Here is a 21,851-nt window from a genome sequence, read left to right on the forward strand (position 1 = left end):
GTTTCATATGAACTTTAGCAATCGATATTACACGATCGAGGATATATCGAGGCTCTACGCGTCCAATCATTGCTTGTTCAGTGGTACCATGCAATTCACTCAGCCTGGTTATCTGCGGTTGACAGAGTAGGTCTGATATAGTCCCTTTACCTTCAGCTCTTGTTTGGATGGAGAAAAAAGAGAACTAGGTAGTTTTCCAATTACAGAGCGCATAATGCGCTCTTGTGCTGTAATTGGAAAACTAATACAATTAGTTTTATATACTAATACAATTAGCATAATGCGACTCAGTGACGTACAATGCCGAATTATGCTGAAGCTTAGTTAAGCATTATGCCGCATAATGCGCTCTTGTGCTGTAATTGGAAAACTACCCTAGACTGTGTCTGAATCCGCATCGCACAGCGTGCAATTATAAAGGATTTTCAACTTCTTCATATTTAGAAGCCGAGGGGATTGTGACGAAAGCTCCAACTTTTTTACGTTTTTTGATCTGAAACATCTCTTAGCGCTACTGGGCAGAAAAAGTTAAATAAGGCGATACAAACGCGTGCGAGCTCACAATAAGATCTAATACCCAGCAACACATTGGTCGTATTTTAAAATTCCCGTGAGTGACGTTGAATTTTGCTATTCTAAACTGACAGGTTGTTGTTGCTCTGCATCCGTCGTATATGAACCATTCCACGATAAAATTAAGAGGATCGGATATCCTTTCCGGGTGGAACTCACCTACACGCTCATATAGCCTACCTTACAGCATAACTTGTTATGCTCCTCATGGCGAAGGTGTGGGTTTTATTACAGAAAACTACAGTCATTAATTTATGTGAAAATTCGTTTTTTTTGTCATATCGTCATCATCAGCTAATCTTGTCTTTGGTTATTAAACATTAATTAATACAAATTCATTAAGTTAGGAGCTCACAATTAGCCATATTTGTTAATGAATTAAGACGAGTTTTGTAAAATAGGCTTTAACAATAGCATTAAGTTTCCAATATTCATTAATTGCTTCAACAATAAATTGTCATCTTTCGAATTGTGAATGTTGTAAATAAATTTAAATAATCTTGGCATAGCATAATCGATGAATATAATGTTGTCAATGTTGGTATGTCTGATATTTATCTATGGTTTTAGTTATAATAGTGTTGGCTACCATGTAGCGTCTGGGTTCAACTGACCAATCACGATTTTGTAACACTTGGGACACAAGTGCGACCAAGCTTTGGTTAGACTAGGATAGTTAGTTGTAATCGTAATTTTGCGTCTCTCTCTGATGTCGAAGTTCCATCTTTTTAATCCATTGTACACTAGGGATTTTAATTTTGAATTTTTCTAGGTGGGGACTCGATCCCGCCGCCATATTGTGTTGGGCTGTGTGTGCTTGAAGTGAACGTTTTGCCGATATCAGTGTAATTCCTTTGTTATTTTCGATTGGATTGAAAAACCTTTCGGTAAGTATGAATTAAGTGTTAGTTTTACTCATGATGAATAAAATTAAACATCATAAAGTTTGAAAATGCACAAGCCGGCTGATCAGTTTCAGCATCATTATTCAGTAAAAGTATAATTTGAGGGAACTTTCTAAAGCCGGCTTGGAAGTGTGAGCACGAGGACTAGAAATTTTGGAATGTAACAAAGGATTTGTATTAATCTTATTTATTAAAACTTCTAGTCCAAATTAAATCCTAAATACCTACCTTTGTGAACAATTATCAATATGCACTACCGTCCGTCCGGCCTGTATAGTTAAATTATCTTAAAAAAAAGAAATAAAATTAATGGTATTCATTAAAGAATATTTATTCAATCACGTTTCAATAAAGAAGATAAGGGCAAATTAATTTGAACAATATGTTTTTCCCGGAAATCGAGTATTTTTGAATGATATGGGGAACTGATGAATCACCGTTGAGTAAGAAATTGAATCAGACTGTAAAATGTGACGCAGCATACACTGCACGTACCTACATAAAAGTACTTAAGTTTGTTAGTATCGTAAAGTCACGTAAACCTAATATAACATTGATAATTATTCTCAAATCTTAAACGACATTAACTTACTATCTACTAAGCCGAAAATGGAGAAAATTTAATGTGCTGACTTACACTAAATAAGTTTAGAGATAAAATTTCGTTTCTATGTCGTTGTTTGTGCACTTTTGAAGTAAATTAACTTTTTATTCATTTCTTTTTGGTAGGTAGGTATTTAGCTATTGATTACTTCGTTATGCCTCTACGAAATTCGCCAGATTTTCATTTCTATCAATAATAATAGAATTTGCTAACAACGTTTAGCGTTCCTGGTAATATTACCTAAATAAAAAGAATATTCACATACTTGACAATGAGATAATACTAAATTTATACTTTACGGTATTACCCTAAAATGCTTGTCTCTGTGACAATCCAGAAAACGGTCAAAAATATTTTTATTGTTCTAAATGTTAGACTAGCCCATGGCTCGTCAGCTGCTGCTGGTAAGTGGTTATTAGAATTTATGGACATCACAACGTGAATTGTTCGCATTGAATTTTGAGACATGTCGAAGTCAATAAGGATCAAGTTTCAAGAAGTATGACGGCAGTTCGATTGGTTGGTGGTACCTACCTACTAATGCGGGCTCACAATATGCTCTACGCATTGTTCATACTACAATTTTCAAGGTAGTAATGATTCAGGATGTCGATACCATCGGCAACATTGGGTCCTACCTGAACGTAAGCCATTGACACTGTTCGTAGATATCAGCAATGCCGGGGACACGGTCAGACCGCCAAGGATTCTTTTATTAGATTAGCGTTTTAAGAATTTCAAGTATAACGCTGTAGAAGCACCGGGGTGTAAAGTATATAGTAGCGTGAGAGCATTCTGGAAGACCTTTCTAGGAATTCCAGAAAACCTCCTGGAAAACCTTTCTAGGAAATAAAAATGAATCTGGTCACTTAGAAAATATATTTTTTCTTAAGTGAATCTCTCAAGTGTCGTACATAGAAATCGGGCCACTAATTATTTAGTAGACAAGAACCTCAGGTCTGCTAAGAATCATTGACATCCGTACAATGTGTAGCCCTGACAGTGCTTGTCAAGCATGTCAGGCTTTTTTGAATACAATCTTGCACGATGGTTGGAGCGACTAAGGAAGATTGAAGGCAATGGAAGTGGAACAAAAGGCAGTAAAAATGTATGTTTGGAGCCGAGGGTACTGCAAGAGATAAAATATTCGAACCATATTGACTCAACCAAATGGTAAACATATAATCAGACGACCTAGAAATTAGGTTGCACATTATCTCGCGCCCTCAGTCCAATAAGTAGCATGTACAAGCATACGAGACGTCTCTTTTTGAATGTCAAGATATTTTTCGGATGGTTGAGCCAATCTTAGTAAGCATATCTAAATAGATATATTCTAAAGGGAAATTTTTATGTACTAGTCGACGCAAAAGTAAACTAGTAGAGATTAAAACGTTTTTAACACTAAAACCGGTAAATTAAAATCCAAAACAACTTACAAAGTAGGTTAAATCGCTTTCGTATATCTTCGTTTTCGAACCCCACCCGGTGCGACCTTTTAATTACTAGGGCAAACCCGGGAATCCCGGATTTCAACTCCGCCCCCATTGTTAAATAATACAAAGTAACGTAGAATATCGCAACGCTAAATAATTATTGTCCATGTGATTGCAAGTTTAGTTGTTTAAAACGAACAGCACAGAATGTTGAACTGCTTATGAAATCGGTGCTCCGTTACAGATGCGGTTTTGAATCCTTACAGTTGGCCATGTATCGATTTTCCGCGGATTGTGGCTAGGTTACGCGGCGTATTGTCACAGTATTGCGTGCAAAAAAGAAAAAACCTGTTATATTTGCTTATTTAGAACAGAAATTCTATCCGTATTGACATTATGAATTATCAATTTTGTTTTTATTACTAATCTAGTACGGTTGTAAGAGTTCGACGTGCAACGGTGATAGATTTAGCGAAGCACTGCTTTTGCTAGGGCTAACACTTGACACTAGCCACTAGTATTAGCAAGTTCTCTGAGGTTGAGCCCCGTGAGCTCATCTACCGTCCGCGCGTAATTAGAATAGCCCCCTGGGGCTAAGGCTACCAACGATCGGGTAGAGAAAAATAATAAAATAACAGCATTTTCACATTTCGATCACAGAAATTTCAAGTAATTCAAGTGTTTTATTTAAAAAAAAAGTTAATTAGTGCGCATAGTATATTGTGTGCGATTAAAACGATTTTCACTTTAGAGTTTTGGAACGGCGGCATTTTTTTTATTTAGATAAATGGTAAACAAAAAAAGAATGACTAAAATATTGGTTCTAAAAATCATTTTATGACTGCATAACGGTATAAAAAAATATAATTAATAAAAAAGAACCTATAATGAAATCTAGTTAATTTCACCTCTTAATAATTTTAGTGTTGACACTCAAGGTATCTACAATGTCTAGATAGAATTAAACTCCAAAGTGCGTTTAACCTTATATTGTTTTAAAACATATTTTTCTAATATTATTATTATAAAAATAATTTACAAAAACACGTTATTATACATACAATATAATTTCCAATGTTATTAGACATTGTTGAGTAGTTTTAATGCAAAGTGAACGCAGCGTGTGTAGCATAAAAAAGCGTTATCTATCGGGCACCAACACTGACTCGTCAACCTTGAAACTTCCCAACCCAAGGCCGTCGATGAACCTTATATCCTCTTTTAAATTGAATACCTCGTTCAATTGTGCCTCTCATTGTAGCTCTGACGACAGTAAAATACGTTCGGGTTGACTGCTTTAGCGTATAAACTTGACGTAGGGGGGGCATAAAGCAGGTCAGTCACCCCAAATGCGTGAACCAATTTGAAATAAAATTTCGGCTGATGAACGCTTCGAGCTGCGTTAGGATTTACACAAAGCTTTATATCCATTGAATAACGTAACTAGCATCCTTCTACCTTATGTTAACAGACTTCTAATACGTAATTACGGCACCTAAAATGTTTTCCTTTGTTAAATCGTATTTGCTTGCTACGTATAATTTTAGGTATTATTGTTATTAGACAAATAAATCCATCAAACACAAGTTATTAAATTTTTAACAGGAATATCATTTGTCTTGTGAACTGGTGCGGCCTGCTTTCATATATTATTATGATCGTTTTAATTGTTGGCGACAGTGAGTCCCACTATAAGAATAAATTGAAAATACAAAAGAATTGAACCAATCTGTAGCATGTTTGAAACGCTTTATTTCTTTAATTTTTCAATATACCTCTACGCAGTCTGCAATAATAAATATTTACTTGCAGATAAGAGTTTGTGGTTCTGAGTGACTAATGTAACTGTTATGAGTGTGTTTGTATTGAGAATAGCCGATAAGAACGATGCGCTAGGAATTCGTCCCGAAACTAATGACCAATGTTAACAATTAAGTATGTACATAGATTGTACTTTTAGTTTCATTTATAACGCCTTGTAAGACTGTAACCGTGCAGCAGTTGTTTGATGGGTAATTAACCAGAGTGAGTAGGTTTTTAAATTACGCACTAACAAAAAAAGCGCGCAATATAACTCGGTGTGTTTTTAAATTGTTTTATTTTGATTCATATGTGTACCGTACGCTCGATTAATGCAGCCTTTGTATTCATAAGAGAGTAGGCTATTTCAGGAAGCAACGTATGTTTGCTTTTGAGAAAGTTTTGTTTACACTGTAAAGGCGCATCGGCCATCGCATTGTGCATTGTGTGTCAACACGAGGTGTTGTGACTAAAAACGTGCATCGCGGTATTTTTCGATGTACGACGCACTATTTCGGTCGAACTTATTTATTTCTGGCGTGTCCCAAAGCCCGTGACACAGTGGCCGTGCTTTGCATTCTAATACTCATTCACTTTTTTTTTTAAATTCGAAATACCTATTTTTAGCCACACGATTGATTTTACTTTTATGTAACAATCTAATCATTATAATGTTATGTTTAAGTAACAAAAAAGTAAGAGATCTTTTAATGGTGTGTATTTGTAAAAATGTGTCTAACAAATATAAACTTCAGATTATTGTCGTGTTATATATGAAACGAATAGGAGATATCATGAATATGTGCGTTTTATTAAAGTCACGTTCCTATCGCATCTAAATATTAAAACGCACGCATCTAAATATTAAAATTCATGAGCGGAAGTAGTTTTTGTTAGATATGAATAATTTTGTTTTAGTGAAAACGTTGTTTCCGTCTACACGAACTTAGACATAACATTAGTATACCTACTATGAGGGGCGCAATAACCATTAATCCAATACAACTAAGATTCCGTACCACTGAGTATCGTAAGATGAACGGTGATGTTTACGTTATGGTTTAAATGGATTCAGGTAATTACTACTAATATGCCAATATGAGCGGTACGTTTTCATAATGAATTTTAGGAAATAAAAAAAATTGCGTTATTAATAATATTATTTAAGAACATCTAACATCTAACAAAAAAGTACATTAAATAATATAAAAAACTGTTGATCAGACCAATGCCCATTATTTATCAGAAAACAATTTTATTATTTAAAGTAATTTAATTTCCATGAAAAATGTAAAAACTGGGTTAATAAGGAACATAATATTGTTGTGTAGTGTCTTACAATTTGTCAATGTTTTCTAACGTGTTTTATTTTTGGATTCGTGTGCTATATGATTCCATGACGCCTAAATTAAGTACACTCTCATTGATTGTTCTTAATAAAGCTGCAACACACGTTTCAAGATTGATTCCGATCTAGTTGGAATCTTTACATTGGTCTATACAATCGAAATAACTGCAATTAGTATACAATTATTATCAAATCTCGCTTCACGACTTATGATCGAGGTGTTTGTTTTTTGATTGCTTCGAGTTTACTGACTAGCTGGTTGCTGCGTTTATTCGCTTGTTCTCGCTCGCTCAAATCGAGCTGTGGACTCAAAAGGCTTTTTATATGGTAATAGTTTCTTGTTACAAATAAGATTATCGAAAGTATATAAAAGGTTAAGCTAATAGAAAGGTTCAAACCCATTGTTTGTAATGATAGACTTAAAAGAATTCCAGGAGATCGTGTTAGAAAACTTTTGACCCGTAATTAACTTATCCGATATTCCGAGAATACGACAAATTGTTAAATCCCTAAAAAATCATTCAACATTTTTTATTGTGACCTTTTATTAAATTTTGACCACAGCTTTGTCGAGGCATTAGCAAGATCGCAGGTGGCTGTTAGTAGGGAATGTTTCTGGTTTAGTACCATCAATAAATAACATGAACAATAAGTGGTCATGGTTTCAACAAACTAGTGTATATTATTACATTTATCAATAGACGCGACAAAATGTGGCTTAGTACAAAAAGTACAAGTAAGAAATAATATATTTTATGCTCGGCACTACATAATAGCTGTCTCGCATACGATTAATTTTTTGTTGCATTAATTGTGTACGAGCTTGCGGCCCATCTCATGTTAAGTGATGTGGTACCTCTGCAACCTGTTAAGATAATTTCTAAATTTTGGCAGTTTTCTTGCAAAATGTTATTCCTTCATTTTGGACATCGTTTGACGTATGAAACATAAAAAGAAAACATTTTGCCACTTATGTAGATCATTAATTCTTATGTATAGATTAAACTTAATTTACATATAAATAAATTAACATTATTAGATATTATTCCGGTTCCGATTCCGGGAATCTCATATTTTCTATTTACCATCCTGGAATTATACAATAAATAGAGCACGTGAGTTTTTTTTTCTGATTGACTCTTATTTTCTAATTATTTAGCGAGCATGGGTGCTAAACAAAGCAAAAGATCGGTCGACATAAGCGGCAAGGAAGCGGAAAGCGCTGGAGAGGTGGCCGCAGCCGGCGCTGGTGGTGAAGGTCGCGTCGAGCAGCTAGCCGATGTTGATGCACTTAAACCACAAATTAATGGCGACGCCCATATCCATGAACAGACTGTAAGTATCGCATGCTAAATATGTTTAGAAAACATGGATTTCGTATGGCCAATCATTATAATATTATAGAATTAGCCACTTAATATTCAAGAACACAAATCATTGAGATTCATCAAGAACGTAATGGAATAGAGAAGATATATTAAAATTTTAGTAAAATATTTTTAAGGAAAGTATTTTATAAAACTATTAATACTTTTGCTCGTGGCTTTTGCTTGTGTAGTACTCAGACTAAAAATTCAATACTTTTTCGTCTTTGTTCACATTCTTAGCACATGCGACAGGACACCGGAAATCCTATTGTGTGCCGATGAATATGACGATGTCCAAATAGTGCTAACTGTTTTCGTGCTGTCATTAAGTTAATACTGTCTCTATTAAATTTTTATGATTATTTGGTTAAGAAATTAAATTTTTGTCGTTTAGATGATATCTTATGATCAAAAGTATTCAAAAGTGCATACACATTACTTGTGAATGTTAAACGCGTTTCAATTGTTTTTGGTCACATTCATTATTCAACTAGAAATAGTTGTTTGTTAGCTTTACAGATAAAGTGAAACAATTTTTAAATTAAGAGGCCTAAAGCATCTTAGGATTCCAAACCTAAACATAATCATAAAGTTACTGTATGCATTAAACCACCGGCGTAGTCTTTAGATTGACTTAAAAAGCAGTTGGGGTTGTCTGAAGAGGTTTGATGAGCATCAACGCAATACCAAAGTCCTACTTATAAGGATAGTTTTCTTAGTCTAAGAATAAACTGGTATAAAGTACTAGACGAAGAAAGTAGATACTTTCTTCATTTATGAAACTTAAACGTTACTTGTCGTTTTAGTAAACTAGTGTTTGCCAATGGTCAAAGTTCGACTATAATCACCTCAAGCCTTAGATTAATTTTATGTATCCAGTTTCCTATTTTGTTTTCTTAATCAACCTTGAGTAGTATTTAAACCTCGTTAACATAATGGCGGAATTATCGAAAAAGTGTAAATGATAACAAATATATTAAATTTTCTTAGGCCAAGGAGAAAGAGTTGGATAGTGGCACTCCAGAAAATGAAAAAGACGCTACTACTGAAAAAGAAGCAATAGAGATTAGCAATGAAAAAGAAGCTGGTCCTGTAACCAACGGCGAATCTGAACAGAAAGCAGAAAATGGAGAATCAGTTACTACTACTCCAGATGACGGCAAGAAACCAAAGAAAGAAAAAGTATGTTTAAACAATTCATTGAACATTGTGTTTAATTGACTTAAATGTAATCCTTAATCTTTTTTTTTTGTGTCGAATACTTACTAAACCTCATTAATTATCTGACCATAAGCAGCATGGTTTTAAAGTTGCTGTAATTAACACAAAGCATGTCGTGGGCAGGTGAAAAAGAAGTGGTCGCTCAGGTCTATCAGCTTCAGCAGGAAAGATAAGCCCAAACAAGAAAAGAAGCAAAAGGAAGAGGAGACTAAGACAAATGGTGAACCGGAAAAGGTTCCCGAAGAGGTAAGCCACTACTAAACATTAACATTTTTCATTTGATATATTTGCTTAGGTGGGATTCGTATTATTCGGTTTAATAACCTACAATTTAATATCTGATATGATCCGATCAATATAGGCTCCAGCAAGGGATCATAGTTTATATAACCGGATCTATAAAATGCTATAATTCTTAAGGTAGGACCTCGACCCTTTTGAGCGTAGCAGTTCGAACGAAAACAATGTTCAGATGCTCATAAGGCGAGATTTTTTCCCCTCTAGTTATGCTTCGTTGATTCATTTACGTTGAAATAGAATAGTGGAATATATTACACGATGTAAGGGAGAATTTCTTATCACTAAACAATCTGATGCAAAAGACTAGATAAGTTACAGGATTTTCCAATATCAATTTACTTTCTGGTAATACTAATAAAACTACGGTAGTTCTTTTGAATAGGGAGACCTGTCAGAGCTCAATCAAAATGGACCTTTTTCAACGACGTAAGATTTTGAAATTATCAAATAATCAGCATATAAATTGAATCTTAAACGAGGTCTCGGCAGTATTTTGGGTTATGCAGGAGTGCTTATGGGAAGATATAAGAATTAAAATTGAAAGATATTCACTGGAATCTACAACACGATTCTGCCGGTAACCTATGCCTACATCGCGAGGTCTTCAAAGCTGGAAAGACGTAAACCAGCCTTTAGGAAAGTGCCAAGACTGATTGCTTGCGTGGCTATAACGGTTGCCTTAGGACAGCGATCGGGGAACTTATTTAATTATTACCCCAAAATATTTTTGTGTAAGCTGATATTACCCCATGGCGAAGAACAAAAAAAACGAAATCGCTTCTTTTTAGCGTTCATATTATAGCCCCATGACAATTGAAAAAAAAAAAAAATATTTTCTCGTTTCGTTTCATCGAATTTGAAATCACAATGATTCTAAAGAAGTTTCATTTCAATATATACTTTTTACTCACAAAAGTTTCATTTTTACCCCTCTAAATTTCATTTTATCCCATTTGGGGTAATTTACCCCAGTTCCCCGACCGCTGCCTTAGGACAACATTTGTTTCAATAAAGCGTCTATTGGATCTCATTCCACTAGAATTGCTAGATGTGTAACATATTGCTACAAAAGCACTCCACAGTCTAAAAATAGGCATTTAAAACGGTTTGTTTTTAAAACTAGAGACACCAAACTATTTGAAACATCTTGCTAGGATATAAAATACGGCTTATGAAAAGATCTAGCTGGTTTATACATATTATATTCCATAAGAATATCATTATACATTTCCACTAGTTTTAATTGATTTAGATGAGATTTCTACCACCTAAGCGAATAAATCGGTTATTCTGGTACAATTACAGTTCACAAAAGAATGGTGCCTCCCTCCTATAGCTATTCAAGCAACTGCTACAATTATTATACTAGTATTATTTCAATAATAAAGTAAGTGGATATTAAGAACCAAAAATATTTTATTCATAATAGTACGTAAATATTTTATTGGATAAAACTAAAATAGACGATTAATGTAATAATAATACACGCTCTTAAAATGAGGGCGATTTCGATGCGGGATCGTGACCCAAAGTTAAATTTCACACCGATCACGGCGCGTCCACATCCGATAACTGTTTAAAAATAGATACACACACAGCCTCGTGTATTAACTGCATGATGCGGGTTCATACCCTATTATCATTTATTGTTGATGTTCGTTATAGTTAATAGAATTGCATTCTTAACACAAACTTCAACTTTTTGTCCATTTTATTTAGGTACTAAATATATGACAGGACGAATAGTACTAAAATAATATACTAAATTATAAATTGTAACAGGCTCATGATTCAAGTTTTGAACATCTTGAGACAATGTAGTAAAATTCGTGTGTGGGTGTGTGTTTACGCTTATAATATCAAAGTCATTGCCCTTGTTGTCCGAAAGACAGAAACGATGCGAAATTTGGCACACGTGTTCGACAGTTTGGTTTGTAAGTGTTGATATTTATCTTGTTAGCTAATATAGAAAATAAAGGTTCACAAATTTTCAATTCTTAACGTTATGAGATTAAAAGTGTTGTGTAAAACGTAATTTATAACGAATTACTGCTCAATTAGTACTGCAATAAATGGTGTGCGATGTGACCTTGTGGCTAGCTAGTCCGGCTAGAAAATCAACGATTTCTATGACAAGTAAACGATTGCGACGCAGTGCATTGCACCCGAACCGGCGCAGTGCGAGGAACAATGCGCGCATTATAATTCGAAGCGATGCTATATCCGCGCTCACAGAACGTGAGTGTCATTGTCGACGACAATATCACGCTATTACCGACGCATTAGTTCATTGACGACCGCAACGTGACACCCTATGCCTAACTTCATATGCAATGGTTCAGCGTGAGCCCGCATGGATGTATCGTTCAAGTTACGTATTATAAACTGGTTTGTCACTTGCGTGTTAGATTGTTTGACTACACTGCAACGGTCATCTTCCTCCGTGTCATTTTGAAATTTGAACATTCTTTGCATTTGTTGCTTATTTTTATAAAATTTTCTAATTCGAATAAGGGAACTTCTCTCCCAAGTTTAATGCTATGAAATTAGAAATTCAAATAAGCAACAATAAACTGTACTTATAAAAAATAAATGACAAAAATGTTATGATCCTCAACCGAGAATTGCGATTGCAAAGACGGGACGTTAGAAACAGGTTTACGCGCTGTACAAAATAAAATTAGACTTTAGCAGGTTTTGCGACACGACCGTGGGCTTAGTGGGTGCGGGTTTTGCATCGCGTCGTTTTGATACACAGCCGCGTGGCGCGTAGGAAGTTAGCTAAATACTTATTCCTTGCAGTTCACCACCAACCACTTGTTCCTTGTCGTCTTGAAAACGGTTTTTGTTGTTTAAGGTTATTAAGTTCGTTAAAGTGGGGATCAGAGCCCGTAGACATAAAACGCGAATACCGAAAAATATACCTTAAGACTATGAGGTCAAAGTTTTGTTTCTGTTGTACAACGGCTATTCCATCCTTCAATCCGAATCCTTTGCACCAGAACGACCTAAGATTAGATTTTCCATTTTCCTTTTTACTATTTTATGATTTAATTTTATTAGACAATATTAATTTTTAATCGTGTGGTAGTCTTTCGTTAAATTGTGTTTAAAGTGTTTTCTTAGAAAAATTGGTGCCTACCCCATGTATTTAAACCATAGCCATATCATTCAATTGGCTGTCTATATCACTTGGTAAACCGACATTTCAACCTTTTCTTTAGCCAAGTTTCATTTAGGTGATTTTGCGAATATCAGAAAAACATTTTCCACTTTTCAGTAACATACGTTTTGAAATATAACTTTTGTGAAATTGCTTATTTTTAAAAATGATGACGGTGACTACTTGAACTATGACACTTTATTTTCATAATACTTCCGACTGTTGAATAGGTTGTTGAATAACAAGGAAAGAGGTATATTACAGAGGTGTATCTGTAAACCATGGGGAAAAATCCAATCATTGTCTATGTTGATAAGTTTCCTAATTATATACTAAGTAGTGTACATTCAAGGATCAATTTGACCATAATTACTGACAACTCAGAGTTATATAAAGTCGTTTGACAAACCAACTAAGAAAATTGTATTTGTTTGTTTTTTCTGTTTTTAAGAAAACATAGGTGACATTATGCATATTGGCGCCCTTAGGCAATAGTTTGTCACATTTGTAACATACATAACGGCTGTCGTATGATTTAAACTGGAATGCATGACAGGTGGAAATAGTAGCATGATGAATTCCTATATCTGCGGGCTTACAATGGGACCTGCCAAAACAGTGCCTCACATAATTCACTTAATAAATATAAATGAACTTAAATGTTTATGTTTGCAAGATATATCAAGTACATATTCTGATTTTGCAATCCTCCAATTATTTGTTATGTTTCAAGACGAGACGTTCAACTTACGATATTGTCATCCATTATGTGTATTATGACCCGATGTACTTATGTGCAGAGAGCAGAATGCTATCGTGGATGTAATTTATGTTGCTTCTGATTATACTCTATAGACAATCACGTGATCAATAGGTGCTCACAAGCATAATAATATCGGTGCTTCGAAACTGACAAACTTAACGTTTCATTTTTCTCCCTGTAATGTTAAACTGACCCAATGCTTTTTATGCTTAACTAGTTGACCCGGCAGACTTCGTAGTGCCTCAATCTATAAATAAAAGCTTAAACTTTTGTATAAAATACACTTAAAACAAACAAAAGGAATCCGCCCTACGGGGGGGGGACACATCAAAGGAAAAACAAAATTGTTATTTTTATTTAATTCCGAGTATTTTCATATTTATCTATCTTTTAAACCTTCTCTGGACTTCCACAAAAATAATTCAAGACCAAAATTAGTCAAATTGGTCCAGCCGTTCTCAAGTTTTAGCGAGACTAACGAACATCAATTCATTTTTATTTATATAGATTGGCATTATAATAAAAAAATTAAAAACGATATTAAAACTATAACAATCTTAATATAATATTTAATCGGTATACGAGTGTAGGCCGGGCTGTATCAGGCTTATTCATATTATTATTTGTCCACAATTTGAATAAACCTAAATATACTCCAAAGCATATCTCAATCCCAGTATTTGCAGTGACTACTACGAAAGGAACGTCTTTCACCGCGGTGGTCCGTAGATCGACGCGCGAGCGAATGTTGCTTTTCGCAAATTTTTTACATCCAATTTTCAAATAAAAACTACGTTACTGTGATACAGTTTTTTTGCTAGATCATTAATATTTTATGATAGTGTCAGTTACAGATACTTTACTTTACCTACATTTCAAAGGAGATCGAATTTGAAATAGTTTATTTAGTGCTTTGGATCTTTAGTGAGATTGAATTATGTTTACAAAAATGCACTAAAATACAGACTAGACTGCTAGAGAGATCTTACTGTATATATTTTAAAAAAATATTAAAATACCTAACACGTGGATTACTCACGTTAAAACCACAAACCATTCAAATGTACAATAGTTCTAAATGGTAGTTTCAGAGCGGAAAATGATTTCCATGGTCAGGCATCCGTAGTGCCTGTACGATATAAAGTGTGAATCATTAATGACGTCCGCCGTGGTTAGATATTCGGTTACGTTGAATGTAAATTGTTTATGTTACATAGAAGTAATTTAGATAATAATTTATAAATTCTTAGTACTAGTCTTATTCTTCACCCACACGTAACAAAGGATGTCATTGATTGAGTATAGTTCGACTTTAAAGTTTATATAAAAATATATCATTCGGCCACGTTTCTCCCTAACGTCTCAAAAGTAAATACATTAATAAATAGCATGCTGTTTAGTTCGAATTAGATTATGATCATTCATAATATTTAAGATGTTTTTGTTGACAGTATTGTTAACAAAGTTAGCCTTCAGTATGAGTATCATTTTATTCTTTGCCACAACTCTGCTGCGGTTGTGTATTTATAAATTGCGTATCAAATTTTTTAACTTACATCTGCAATTGTTTTAATGGGGTTTAATTACAGGTATATTGTACTTATTAGTAACATCAAATATGATAATTTATACCGTAAGAGTAATAATAATAAGTATTAATTTTTGAATTAAGGAATTATTGTAATTTACTCATGGCGTCGGTGCCAAATATTCCAAGTTAAATTCAAATAGTACATCAAAATACACAGGAAAACTCGTCTGCGTAACATTAACTTGGTTATGAGTTTGTCTACCTATTACAGAACCATGCCTTGAAAAAAAAAAGAGTTTTCATAATGAGAGATTTATGAGAAGGCAAGGTCGAGATTTTTTTGATTACAATGTTCAATAAACAAAAATAGTGCTTTTAGTCATATTGCGTATAAATTTAGTTCAATTATGATTGTTTGAAGTAAAATTTAAAGGTTATGAACATCTAAACGCTACGATAATATGTAGTTTCTTATTTTTCCCTACCTGTTCGCTGGTAGCCTAAGGGGCTATTCCAGGTACGCCCGGACGAGTTGATGAGCTCACGGGCTCAATCTGAGAGAATTTGCTAACAGTAGCCCTAGCAGAAGCAGTGGTTCGCAGAGTCCACCACCGGATCGGAATCGCGACCCACTGAGAAGATCCGGCGAGAAACTCAGTGGGCTGTGTCTATGAGTTAGTTCGCTCGTCGAATTGTTCGTCGTAATCGAGGAGGACGGTGACCGGTGCTTGAAGGTGCCTAAAGGCACCGAGAGTGTATCCGGGGGATCCGACAAAACATGTTTCGGGCGACGGCAGTTGCCCCGTCGCAGTTGGATAAGATGTGTAGTCTAAATTATCCCATGATAGTGAATGTGGTGAATTTTCCGAGGATTGGTCACACAATTAATATTCTATTGAAAGTTGTTTTTATAAAGTAAATGACCATTTACTTAGAAAAAGCTTCAACATTTTTGAAATAGTTACAGAATAAAGTCGAATTCTTAATAATTATAATTATAGATTTTTATTGTATAAATTTTATATATGGACAATGAAAGAAACCATAGTACATTCAATTTGTACTGGTGGTAGGGCCTCTTGTTAGTCCGCGCGGGTTATGTACCACCACCCTGCCTATTTCTGCCGTGAAGCAGTAATGCGTTTCGGTTTGAAGGGTAGGGCAGCCGTTGTAACTATACTTGAGACCTTAGAACTTATTTAACATTACGTCGTAGATGTCTATGGGCTCCAGTAACCACTAGGTGGGCTACACTACACACCAGTTGGGCTGTGAGGTCGTCCACCAATCTAAGCAATAAAAAAAAAAGTAAATGTAATGTTTTCGAATCAACCCTGTGCAGGAAATATGATATTTGCGTTTGTATGACCATTGAAGGGTAACTGTATAAGACACACTAAGCACCACTCTACCGTTGCGAAATTTAATTATAAAATCTATTGCAAACGTTGTTCTCACTTCAGTCTCGCTCAGGTTTTTCCCTTGTGCAGAAATAATGTCTGATGATAAGGTTCGATATCATGTTAGAACATAAAATAGTAAAATATAAATTTTATATTTATATCATCATTTCATGTTTTAGGTGATTGAAGCAACTGCTGAACAATCTCAAAATGAAACTGTCGAAGAAGTGAAAACTCCGAGCGAAGCAAATGAGGATAAGACTCCTGAAACTCCTGTTACTGAACCCATCACAAATGGCCACAGCACACCCGAGACTCCTCAGGTCGAGACTCTAGCAGCTGATCAGCCGGTTGAGCACGTTGTTAATCCCGATGCTGACAAGACTGAATCCAAGGCTGAGCCTGAACCCGAACAATTACCTGTTAATGGGCTCTCTTTGGAACAATCCAAAACCGAAACTCCTGAAGTAAATGTGAAAACGGTAGAAATTGTTGAGAGTAAAATTGAAGAATCTGTAGCTGAAAAAGAAGTTGTGTCCGTTCCTGAAATCCCTGTTATAAAAGAGGTTTGTGTTGAAAAAGTACCTTTGATAGAGCCATCGCCTCCTCCGCTTCCTGCTAATCCTCCTCCCTCCTCGGTCGCATCCTTTGCTGCCACCACTATGGCACCAGAAATGACTGATGCTTCGCTACCTAACACTGCTGAAACCACATTCACAACACAAGAGCCTGCCGTAACTAATGTGGCTGTACACAATGACACACACGCTGTAAATCCTACGGCTGTTTTAAGCCAGTCACAAACCAATAATACTATCCCTCTCCCATTAAAGGAAGAAATTATAGAAACCACTGATCACAAACCAGAAAAGCTAACTGAAGAAGTGGCTCAAATTTCGGTCGAATTAGCAGACACTGAAGAGAAGATTTCTGAAGTTTTAAAGGATAATTCCAATGTAGAAACAAAAGCTGAAATAACACTCTTTGAAGAAACCACAATAAAAGAAATAAAAAATGAAGATATAGTCTTAAAAGGTCTGATTCAGGATGATATTGCTCATGACACAATTGGTGAAATACAACTGCAAAATAAGCTAGAAAATGCTTCTGAGACTACTAAAAATGAAGAGATAAAACCTGAAGATGGAGATAAAAACAACCAAGAGCCAATACAAAGTGAATTGGTAGCTATTATTGAAAATACAGATCAAAATGGTGGTAACATTAATAAATTGACTTGCGAACAGAACATTGAACAATTAAAAACAGAAAATCAAACAGAATCGCCTACTATTAATATTGACAATAACGATTGTAACAACGTAAACGAGAGTGTAATTTCAGAAGTAGTACCAGACAATCAAGAGCTCTGTAGCATTGATGAAATTAAAACACCTTCATTTGAAGAGTTATTAGAACCCACAGAGGTGACGAAAATGGACATAACAAACATGGAAAAAAAAGATGATTTGAATGACGATGTTGAAGAGTTCCCAGAACCTCCCTCTTTGTCAGGTGACGAAGTTAATTTGACGGAAATTGATGACATTACTCTACATTCGGAATCAAACTTGACAACTAAAGAAGACATTTCGGAGAACGAACATATCCCCGATGACGTTAAACAAAATAACAGTAACGAAAACATGAATAAAACTGACGACGGAAAGATATCTGAGCAATGTGACACAAAACAAACCAACGGGACAGAAGAGATCGACAACATAAAAGAAAGGGAAGAATCTGCTGGAAACAAAATCATTGACGAATGTACAGATATGGTAGAAAATATAATGGAGATCGGCGCGTGCAACGGTAACGCGCAGCTGGCGGCGAAGCAGCAGGCGAGCGAGGAGCAAGCGTCGCCGCCACTCGGTCTGCACACGCCACAGGTGACTACCGTCGGAACTTGACCTTGTAGTGGATTATTAGTTCAGTAATTAAACAACATTTAGAAATCCCGTTAACAGTTGTGTTATAGTTCTATATGCACTTTGACAGCATGCGAGTGAGGATCGTCAATTCTATGAAGAATGAGATGTTTGAAACGATGTACATGTTATGTCACTAAAGCTACAGCTAGTGGTTGCACTCCCTTCCTTATTCCCTTCCTTGACATGCTTCATTTTACAAAAACATCAGCATGAAATTTGTTGCTTTACTGCTAACCATTTTCGTTACATTAAAATATAAAATGTTGTGGACTAAAGTTTTGTTATTAGAATAAAAGAAATTCAAAATGTGAAATTAATACCATGATGAAAAAAACAAGCGCTTGAGTAAGTATCTCATGAAGTAGTATGGTCCATGATAGTATAAAGTATAATTAATTGATTGAACACTAAAATGCTTCATTTTGTACCAAATTGATTTATTTTTTTCTTTTGCCTAAAAAAAAGTAGAAAAGAGCAAAATGATTAAACTTTTAATTGAAAATTTTATTGTGATTCACTGTGATTGTGGATCAAAAACTGTTTAAAAATAAAAGAATGTTAACGTGAAGTGAGTTTTCGGAATAATAAGTTAATAACAATTATTACAGGAACCTCTCCCGATCTCTGACAAGATGGATTTAATTCCCGACGTACCCTTTCCAGAATTAAAACCTGAAACTGTAAGTTGATATTCACATTCATTTTTTTTAAAGAATATCAAGGGGAGATGATATGTTTCTAATAGATTAAAACATGAATACCACCCGGATTATTCTTCATTAATGAAAATGAAATATTTGAGTTCATTATTGTTGTAAAATCATATCTTTTGTTCTTTTTAGGAAACATCGTCGGATGTAGCGGTGGCCAATTAGACATCGTATGATCAAATATAATAGTCCACAACCGCGGGTCAACGTGTCTGAACATATTTTATTTATTACAACTTCGTACTGCGATGTAACATCGAACTTAGTTCGACCATACCTTATATACAATATCAATTACAATGAATTTCAATTTAGAATACCACATATATGGCGTATTTATAAGTTTAGTGTGCTTTGCTTCTGTAAAATTAAGATTATATTATATTCGCTAGGATCGAGTTTTATATTACAATAACAAAGTTATATAGGCAGTATACGGTGCGATAAGTTGGTGCCATTATTACAGGGGTATTAGTTTCGATGTCGTCGGTCACTTCGTCATTGTCCCTTATGAAATAAATGTCACACAAAATTATAAATCGATTATAATTTAGTTTTTTGTGGCTTTTCTATCGATTCCGAAAATATATGATGAATATTGACGCTGTAGGTCAAAAATTGATATTCAGTTCCTAATAAAATAATACCCTGGTGAATTTCATTTCTCTTAAATTAATTTGGCAGCTTTCAATAAATAATGTGGGTCGTTTTTAGACAAGTTCTTTGCATATATCACTATATTTAAATTGTTCTTCTTGGTAATGTATGAATAACAAAAAGTGTTGTACTGTAATTCTATATTGAAATGGGTGGGTGTATTCTGTGCAGACGACCAGAGATTTTTAGTATATGATTTATACCATTTTCATGCCCATTAATCCGTATGGAATTAAAATGAGATTACCTATTTATTAATTTGTTATCTCATCATTGTGGTTACAAAATGAAGTAAAATGATTTTGTTTTAATGCCTATGCTTTCATCATGTTAAAAGACCTACGGCTTGAACATATTCATGGAGAAATTGTATTCTAATTATAATTATAAAATTAAATGTAAATTTCTAGTAATAATGGATTTGAACAAGAAATTTCTCCTATCTCATTAGTATATTATGTTATTTACACTACTACGAAATATGCTACTCCTATTTATAATAAGTTGTAAAGAATTAGTTTTAACATCGATCGTTCTGTGAATATCAAGTAAAATAAATTTAAATTAAAGTATTCATGAAATATCTGCAAATTGTAACAGAATTAGGGAAACTGATAAAAATCAAGAGAAAATGGTACCTGGAAATTGACAGTTATTATTCTTTCAATTATGATGAATGTCGAGTATTTAGTGGCCAATTTTGTAATTATACTTTACTTTTTTATGCATATACAGACATTTAATATTTAGAAATACTTAGAGGTAAACTTTAGATGTGTGTAACAGTTAACAATGGCGGCGTAATATCTAAACATTGTACTATCGTTTTCCACTTTATCATGACATTTTATTACAACGTGATTCGGTATTTTTAGGAAATTGTCATTTCGTATCGTAGTTTATGTCTAGTGTTACAAAAAATTGTTTCGAAATCATTTTTGTAATTTTATACATTTTTATAAAAATTTTTAGACAGCTGTGAGGTTGGAGATTTCCAAAATAAAATAGCAGTTAGCACGAGTGAGACATTCCATATCAAAAAAACTCGCCATTCCTAATGCCAATAAAAGTAGTGTGTGTTTGTATCGTGCGCTTGTAACATCTTTTATTATAGAATAAACACAAGACTTAAAAAAATATGTTTTCACTCTGATGTTAGAACTCTCACAAAACCAAGATTCTTTTAATTGCGAGTTCTCGGTGAAGTAAGAAAATTAAATGGAGGCCGCCGAGCGCAAAAGTGATCTAAGCCTACCATGATATGGAGATAATGATGTTTGAATTTACTTTTACACTGCTTCGTAGGCAAAAACAATACGCGCAATAATAATGTTTACAAAGCCATGTGTTAACTATAGGCGAAACTAGGGATAGGCCTGTTTTGCTTCAAAAATTGTTTAAAATAAGTTGCAGAACATAAGCACGAATATGAAAAAAAGTGGGTTAGGCAACTTATGCGCTGGCGGCCTTTATTGTAATGAGCATCCTTGGAATTTGCTTAAAATTAATGTACTATTTAGGAAAGTGTTTTGCACACAAATCAGCTTTGATTAGTAAGTTTCCCTATTGGAAACTACTACATACTTATAGAGTTCACCTTGCAGGCTGGTTTTCTGTATTGTTGAGTTGGTTGGTCAAGAAATTAAAACACATTTCATGATTTCAATAGTGCATTTGGAATTGTTTGCTCATTATAGCAATGTCGAATTTTGTAAGATATTTGATAATTGCTAATTTTATAGGTAATTATGTTATTCCAATTATTATTAAATATAAATGTTGATGTGTGAATGTCTCTAAATAAATAAATAAATAAATAAAATTATTTTATTCCTTTAAACAAATCAAATGGTTCTGTAATTGTTAGATGTCACAGATTGATGATGATGACCTTCCACTCCTGGTTTTCATTAATAGGACTTTAAACCTATAAAGTTGTAGTTTTACAATACTGGACATTTGAAAAATAAATTATGTATAGCTGCAATAAATTCTAAATTTAAATGAATTTTATTTTAAAGATTTTAGGAATTATTTTCAAGTTCTGTAACTTTTTGTACATTTTACATAGGTACCACATTTTGTATGCATTTCATTCATATGGACACGATAAAAATACGAATAATTAATACCAGT

General features: G+C 34.2%; 1 protein-coding gene across 5 annotated transcripts; it reads left to right on the plus strand.

Annotated features, from left to right (window-relative positions):
* The first annotated feature begins 926 nt into the window (after positions 1-926).
* LOC101746425 (A-kinase anchor protein 200) lies at positions 927-21,537 on the plus strand. 5 transcript variants are annotated; one of them, XM_062671549.1, is made up of 9 exons: positions 1,142-1,248; positions 1,346-1,460; positions 7,826-8,001; positions 9,024-9,215; positions 9,378-9,500; positions 16,594-16,980; positions 17,248-18,306; positions 18,957-19,028; positions 19,191-21,537. In XM_062671549.1, exons 3-9 carry the CDS (start codon positions 7,831-7,833, stop codon positions 19,221-19,223), a joined length of 2,037 nt encoding a protein of 678 aa, XP_062527533.1. In that variant the 5' UTR covers positions 1,142-1,248; positions 1,346-1,460; positions 7,826-7,830; the 3' UTR covers positions 19,224-21,537. The 5 variants fall into 5 exon arrangements, with proteins under 5 accessions (XP_062527532.1, XP_062527533.1, XP_062527530.1 ...); XM_062671548.1 differs by lacking the exon at positions 1,142-1,248 and adding an exon at positions 927-1,114 and having other exon boundaries at positions 16,594-18,306; XM_062671546.1 differs by having other exon boundaries at positions 16,594-18,306.
* Positions 21,538-21,851: the final 314 nt, after the last annotated feature.

The sequence above is a fragment of the Bombyx mori genome, chromosome 12 (genome assembly GCF_030269925.1).
Source record: "Bombyx mori chromosome 12, ASM3026992v2".
Classification (NCBI taxonomy): Eukaryota; Metazoa; Arthropoda; class Insecta; order Lepidoptera; family Bombycidae; genus Bombyx; species Bombyx mori.